The sequence below is a fragment of the Taeniopygia guttata genome, chromosome Z, assembly GCF_048771995.1.
Source record: "Taeniopygia guttata chromosome Z, bTaeGut7.mat, whole genome shotgun sequence".
NCBI classification, from domain to species: domain Eukaryota; kingdom Metazoa; phylum Chordata; class Aves; order Passeriformes; family Estrildidae; genus Taeniopygia; species Taeniopygia guttata.
The window spans coordinates 75976242-75983513 of record NC_133063.1 but is presented as its reverse complement, the minus strand read 5'-3'; the positions used below and the strand labels follow the sequence as shown (position 1 = coordinate 75983513).

At 40.0% G+C, this 7272-nt stretch overlaps 1 protein-coding gene across 1 annotated transcript in view; it reads left to right on the top strand.

Annotated features, from left to right (window-relative positions):
• The window catches only part of LOC140681925 (3'-5' RNA helicase YTHDC2-like), a 7569-nt gene extending 1356 nt beyond the window's left edge, over window positions 1–6213 (top strand). Inside the window, exons 3-9 of the mRNA XM_072922635.1 lie at window positions 1–109; window positions 613–739; window positions 1183–1388; window positions 2074–2269; window positions 3381–3490; window positions 4941–5230; window positions 5630–6213. The exon at window positions 1–109 is cut by the window's left edge and continues 164 nt beyond it. Coding sequence (XP_072778736.1) covers window positions 1–109; window positions 613–739; window positions 1183–1388; window positions 2074–2269; window positions 3381–3490; window positions 4941–5230; window positions 5630–5900 — 1309 coding nt within the window. The 3' untranslated portion in view covers window positions 5901–6213. The remainder of the gene's footprint in view (window positions 110–612; window positions 740–1182; window positions 1389–2073; window positions 2270–3380; window positions 3491–4940; window positions 5231–5629) is intronic.
• The last annotated feature ends 1059 nt before the right edge of the window (window positions 6214–7272 follow it).

Here is a 7272-nt window from a genome sequence, read left to right as displayed (position 1 = left end):
TTTTGTGCTGCCCACGCTGGCCTCCCAAAAGCGTGCAGCCGTGCTGTGCAGGAAGCGTTTTGCTGCCGGAACGTTCAGTGACCACATGGCCCTGCTCAGGGCTTTCCAGGTAGTCTTTCATTTCAGAGAGTACTAATCACAGCACATTCAAGCAAAATGCAGATGCACCAGTTGGATGTAGAGTGGCGGGCTGTGATTAAGTGCTCAGAGAAGACTTTCTTTTTGCCTAGTGCCTTTCCTGTGTAAGGCATTACTTGGCAGTCTGGCTGGTCCACAGAAGAGGGAACCGTTTTTGTAGTATGTTTTGTTTCAAACATTATACAATTTTGAATGTTCCAACAATGTGCCTCTTTGCATCCTACTACACTGAACTTTGAATCATGATCTTAATGTAATGATCTTTATTTATTGTTTTAATTTGACATAATCATCACTGTAGTGAACACATAAAGAGAATCTAATTGTTGAACAAAAAAATAATCTGGTTTGATACATTAACTTTTAGAGTGGGTTTTGCATTCATTTTATTGACATAAGTGTAATATTTTTTTAAAAATGCAGTTTTTAGTTTAAGTCCTTGAAATTAATAGGCAAATGTAAAAACATTTTCAGGCATGGCAGAAGGCACGCAGTGAGGGCTGGGAGAGAGCCTTCTGTGAAAAGAACTTCCTATCCCAAGCCACAATGGAAACCATTGCAGGAATGAGAACACAGGTGCTTGGCCAGCTTAGAGCCTCAGGTAGAGAAGTTGGAAACAATTTGAACATTGTTTTAAAGTCAAGCATATAGAAATTGTAACAAAAATCATGTTCACTGGTGTAATTTTCCTTAATTTGAAATACACCTTCATGCACACATTCATGCAGGGTATGGTGCAGATGAGGAATTGTGGCTGATCTAACTGAAAGCACCCTCATCTCCACATGCCACAGCATTTCATGTTCTAATGAATTATTCCCATAGGAAATGTCTTTATATTGTAGAAAATAGTGGTATTCTGTGTTAGTATGAAACCCCTTATCAGGAAGGATTTCAGTGTAATGGTTTCTTCTTGGTGCTGTTAAGGTTGGCAGTGGTGAAAAATGCAACAAAGAAGTCATTTATTTCACCTTTAGTTTCTGACTCCTTTTGAGAACCAAACACAAGCTAACATGGCACTGTTTTGTCTCTTTCATTTGTCAGGTTTTGTGAGAGCCAGAGGAGGAGCTGATATTAGAGATGTTAATACTAACTCTGAGAACTGGGCTGTAATTAAAGGTGCCTTAGTGGCCGGGATGTATCCCAATCTTGTGCATGTAGACAGAGACAGCCTGGTGTTGACGGAATCAAAGGAGAAGAAAGTGCGATTTCATCCTACCTCTGCTCTTGGTCAGTCTCAGTATAAAAAGGTAAAGACACTTTGAATTCATAGTTCAAACAAAAGGGCACTAAAATCTGTCACGTGTTTTAGAAATGTCTTTTCCTATTTGTCAGTACTTTAAAAGCAGTATAGACATTTAACACTACAGCTTTAGAAAACACTGTTCTACCCAGCTGATAGAATTGGAGTTGATTCATTTTTCCATCATTTCAATTAGTCCTTTCTCTAGATGGAACAAGGCAAAATGACAAAAAAACTGCCCTGCTATAAAATTGTTTTAAAGATATAATGATCCCTATTCTTAAAAGCAAGTTTTTCTCTGAAACTTTTTTTTAACATTTCTTTTTCAAGCAAAATGTTTTGTTTTATCATGGTAGGATAATTTATGAATCTGGTTGAATTCTCTCACGCTTTTTTATGTGCATGTATATTTTTATGTGTATATAATTGTAGGTGTATTTAGTTCTCAAAATACAGAATCATAGAATGGTTTGGGTTGTAAGGGACCTTAAAGCTTATCTCATTCCAACCCCTGCCACGGGCAGAGACACCTTCCACTAGTCCAGGTTGCTCAGAGCCCCACCCAGCCTGGCCTTGAGCACTGCCAGGTTGAGGCATCCACAGTGTCTCCGGATAAAATGAGAAATACGTTCAAATTTACATTAATTACAGGTAGAGGGTTTAATAGCCTGGTTTTACCTGCTCTTGCACAGATTGCCCCAGCAAATGGACAAGCTGCAGCCATCCAGGCTCTCCCTACAGACTGGCTTATATATGATGAAATGACGAGAGCTCACAAGACAGCAAACATCAGGTGCTGCTCTGTTGTGACGCCTGTCACGGTGGCCCTCTTCTGTGGACCAGCCAGACTGCCAAGTAATGCCTTGCAGGCATCTTCATCCTTTCGAGGTACACTGGAGTCTGGATTTGGGATGTTTCCGTTGCTATACATCAGCGTGTGACATGGAAAACTTATTTTTCAGTAATATTTAATACATGTGTTGGCTGATTCTGAAAATAGCGCTGTTATAATTCCTGCAGCTATTCAGGAAGAGTTTGTTGGTTCTGTAATAAATCTCTCCATTTTGGGATTCCTTACATACTCAAGTCCATAAATTACACAGTTGTAGGGTCTCAGAAACTGCAGTATAGTTTGTAAGGAAAGAATACAGCCACAATGTCTAATGAGAACTGTAGTACTGGTACTGAGAAGTGTAGTATGCATGTTCTTTTTCTACAGACTACTTTACTTGATACATTGAACCAGATTATTCAAACAGAATAATTTAGAAACAATCAATATGGCAAACAAGTCATGTTGCTTCTAGCTAACACATACATTTTCAAGACATGTTCTACTGATAATTTTTAATTTCAGTTAACTGTACTATTTACTGTGAGTAATAGAGAATATATAGAAATGTCCTTCTTTTTTCTGATTTAAATTGAGTCCTCTTGGAATGGAAGCAAAAAGAACTGCTTCTAGTTGTCATAGTTTGAATCAAACTAAAAGTCCAACTTATTTCTAGAGCTTTTCTGTCTTGCTTTTAAACTGTGAACCTTAGAGTAGTGCTCATGCTGATTGAATTGCACTTCAGAAAAATAAAGAATCCTAATTAATAGCTATATGTATAGATTTTTTTTTTTCTTACTAGGTCTTTAGATCTGCTGTTTTACCAGGAAATAGAGGCATGTGTGATTTTGCAAACAGCTTTAGGCAAAAGTTGTATAGTGGCCTGTGGATACTGGTGGAGGTACATGAGTTGGGTCACATCATATCAATACAGGTTTTTACACAGTAGGACCTTCAGCAGGTCTGGCTTGATTGCTGCTATCTGGAGCAAAGACTTTGCACTGTATTTGCAGAAAAGAAGAGGTAGTTTTACAAATGTTTACATTTAAAGTCAATTTTAGAAGGAAAAACATTATTGCTGGTAATACCGTAGTATGCGGGTTTTTGTGTAGACATAATAGTAGAAAAAATATGGAAATGCTAATGCACCTTTTGTCTTTAATTCAGGGGGAGGGGTATCTAATGATAGCAGCGACAGTGAGATGGAGGACAAGACATCTGCTGATCTGGCACTGCTGAAGCTGGATGAATGGCTCCATCTCAGACTGGACCCTGAAGTAAGTAGGAAATTACTCCTGGGTTTGCTTCATGTAGAGGAATTGAAAAAAAGATGTGAAAAGGTTTTTGTAACATTTGAGTAGCCAAGAATTCTCTCCAAGAATGTCATGGTCTATTTCGGTCTCTCGAACTAGGTACTCTGTGATTTAACCTTTACTTCACAAGCTCATCAATAATTAAACGGCTTCAATCCCCTTTGGCACAGAGTTGTCTGTCGCCTGAATCCGTGTATTCAACATCCAAGTTGCAGTGTTTCATCACCTATCACCCGCACCTTTCTATTCTTTTACTTGTCAGCAAAAAGAAAGAGAATAATTAGTCACCTAAGTCAACATTGAGAGTGCTCATCTCTCTTCCTCCCTATTGATGTGGGTGTCCTGTCTCTCACAAAAGGGACCAGGAAAGCCTCAGCAATCCAGATGCTGTTGGGTCTGTTTCAAAAACTTTCTGGGCAGTATGATGTTTTATATCTGAGCTTGGCAGTTTTGTCCCTTTCCACACGTCAGCAGATTCTGAAGAGACTGGCAGACAAAAGATAATGGCTGCAAGGGACAGCAAGCTGCAGGTGACAGTGACTGCATAAGGGCCCTTCTGCTCCTTCTGGCCTCCTGTCCTGCCTGCATGGTGCTCCATCAGGCCATAGCACGAGCTGGGATAGCCAAAATCTGAACAGGAGCTGAGAGAACAGTCACATTGGCATATTGTGTTCTTCTTTCTTTGAGAGGATAACCAAAATCGGATCAAAAAAGGAGCACTTGAAGCTGGAGTTGCTGAAAGAAAGTTGCTGTCAGATTTTGGAAGGATAAATTTCAAAACCTCTTTGAAATAGAAGTCTTTATGTCCTTGAGGAGCTGTGGCTGTGGTAGGAGGCAGTTTATGGGTCATGAAACACACAACTTTACCAACTTTAATAATAATACTCTCTCTCCTAGACATGTCCAGAAGAGTGATTTTTTAAAATTTATTGTAATGGAAGCATTTCTGGTAGCAGAATTAGACAATAGTCTTCTGAATTTAGTCATCACATTTGACCAGGTGTCTATGTAAGAAAAATATCACTTAGAGCTCTTTTCCATCAACTATGACTGAAGAGTGCATGAGTAGAGACGGATTTGAGAGGAAGGGCATAAAGCATGAAAGGATTGGGTTTTCTTGAAAGATAAGAAGGAAAAAAAAAGAAGTCTGTGGAATTACAATACAAAGCTAAGTTTATTACAGAGCTAAATGAAATGTTTCCAAAATTACCTTGCACCCAAGGAAAAGAAAGCAAATTAACATCTTAATTTAAATATGGATTATTCCCCTTCCCCAATACCTTAGTCTTGCCTTTAATTGTGGGCCCTGTTTATATTAGAATGCCAGGTGCTGCCTGATATGGAAAAGACAGGGTTCTCTTACCTGTGTGATCTAATTTTCATCAGTATTGAACAGAATTGGAATTTATTGCAGGCTGCTGGTATGCTGCTGCAACTCAGGCAGAAGTGGCACAGCTTGTTTCTGCGTCGCATGCGAGCTCCTTCTAAGCTGTGGTCTGAGGTTGATGAAACAACTGTAAGAGCAATTACAGCTGTTCTGAGTGCTGAAGAACAGTCTGCAGGTCTACAGCAGCCTTCAGGAATTGACCAGAGACCAAGGCCTGTGACTTGTGAAGAACTTCCTTTGGCATCTACATGCATGTCAACCAACAGCAGAAACAGCTCAACAGAAACAGAATTGTCTGACTTCTCTCATGCTGAAAAGTAAGATGCTGAGGTCTTCTGCTCACTGTAGGTTGCAGTTTCTGTATACAAGTATCACTTAAGTTTCTGCTAGTAATAGGAGGTGGAAACAGCGGAAGTACAGTTGGAAGGTGTTATACTGTTGTATGCTGCATTGTGGTCCCAAAGAGAAGTATTTCATACCTGGGGCTGCTGTTGGAGAGAGCAGTCAGGAATATTGTCCATGAATTGTGATGTTTGAGAAGTAGCAGAAGAAGTTTAACAGTAGCATTAAAAAACAATGAATGGTCAGTATGAGTTTTTAGTTAGGCTTTAATAGATTTTGTAGTTGCTGTAATACATGTGGTCATGCAGTAGGCTGGCAGGTCGATGTAAATTGTTCAGTGACTGCTTGTGAAACTCAAAGTATGTCCTTTGTAGGGTTTCAGTGAAATCTACTTCTCCTGCACTCCACCAGCCAAAGAAGTACAAAGAAAAAGACATTTTGCTCTCCAGACAATCCTCAGATGACAGATCAGCTCAGTCCTCAGTGAAGCTTGCAGACAGCAGTAGCTATTCCAACCCCTGTGCTACTCCTTCTTCTCCAGTGTCGGCAAAGGTAGAGTTCTCTAACATATCACCCTGCTCTTCCAAAGTAATAGAATTTCTTGCTGATATCATTCTGCAGTTAGGTATTTTACTGATAAATTAGGAAGCTAACGTAGCTTTTCATTTGTAACACTGCATAATACTTCCTTCTGGAACTTAAAAATCTAGACTAAATATCCTTGTTTCACTAGTTTAATACAGCAAAAATAATTTGTAGACTGCTGAGGTAAAGCTATCCAAGGTAGAAAAAATGAGATTTAAAAAAAACCCCAAACTTGATCTAATAAACATGTATTAGTTTTTTTCAACTAAATGAGTATATTATATACACACTTCTGAAGTTTTTGGATTCTGCCTTTCTCGGCTTCCATAATAGATTTTCAATATCAATACTGATTCTGTCTTATCTACCTTACTGTGACTGATTTTTTGATGGTTATTTTAACAAAGTACACATTTTTAATGAGATTACTGTGACAGTTGTCCCATATACTTGAATAGTAGACTGCAGTAACACTAAGGAGATCATTGAGAGGAAACTTCATGGACTCATTGGAGGTTGTAATAATTCCTCTTGAATTGTTCAGCTTTTAAATTAAGACAGCGTAAAAGGAAGAAAACATGTTTCTGAATATAGAAATGCGAGTAGTGTGCTGTAGGCTACACTCTAGGATGCTTAATTTTGGTGTCATCTCAAGGTCTGTCAGACTTTAACCAATTCTAATTAATCACTAGACTTTTTAATCCTATTCTGCTCTACTTGTTTCTTGCCCCTCGTGGATGAATTACTGTTGCTATCACGCTGGCGTGGTAGTGTGGAGGAAGGGATTTAGAAAGGTCTTGGGAATTGGAAACTGAGGAAAAGATACATTTAGGTATGAGGAAAAGATAGATTTATGTATGCCCCATTGTTTCGGGAAAGTTTCGCTTCAGCATCTTTATGTAAACCCCCTTCTCCCCACCCCTGAGCAGTTCCCATTGGACCTGACCCCTGGGGTGGTTCTGATGGGCCCATGCTGAACACTGTCTCTATTGTTTAGACCTTATCTCTTAATTTTGCTGTATAAAACTGTATTTGGGCAGTAGCCCAGCGTCTTTTGTCCCTGCAACCGTTCAGGCAATACAATCTTTCTGGACTGCATACAACTGACCTCTCTTCGTCTCTTTATCTCAACTCCTTGCGGCGACCGAGGCGCACCGCCGCTCGGACCGTGCTAACCCAGCCGCTGCCTGGTGAGCCCAGTGCAGCGGGACTGCGGCAAACCCCGGTCCCCTGAGGGGACAGCGAGCCGGAGGGGTCCCGGGGAGCCGGGGAGGGACGGGGGACAGTCGCAAGTGACCCCCGAAAGCCGCAGGCAAACACCAAGCTAGCCAGTCACCACAGCACTGTGCTAGTACTAGGATCAGGAATATGTTACTTTGAAACACGATCACCTAAAATGTTAGAATTAATTCTGAGTACTTAATTCCTGAAA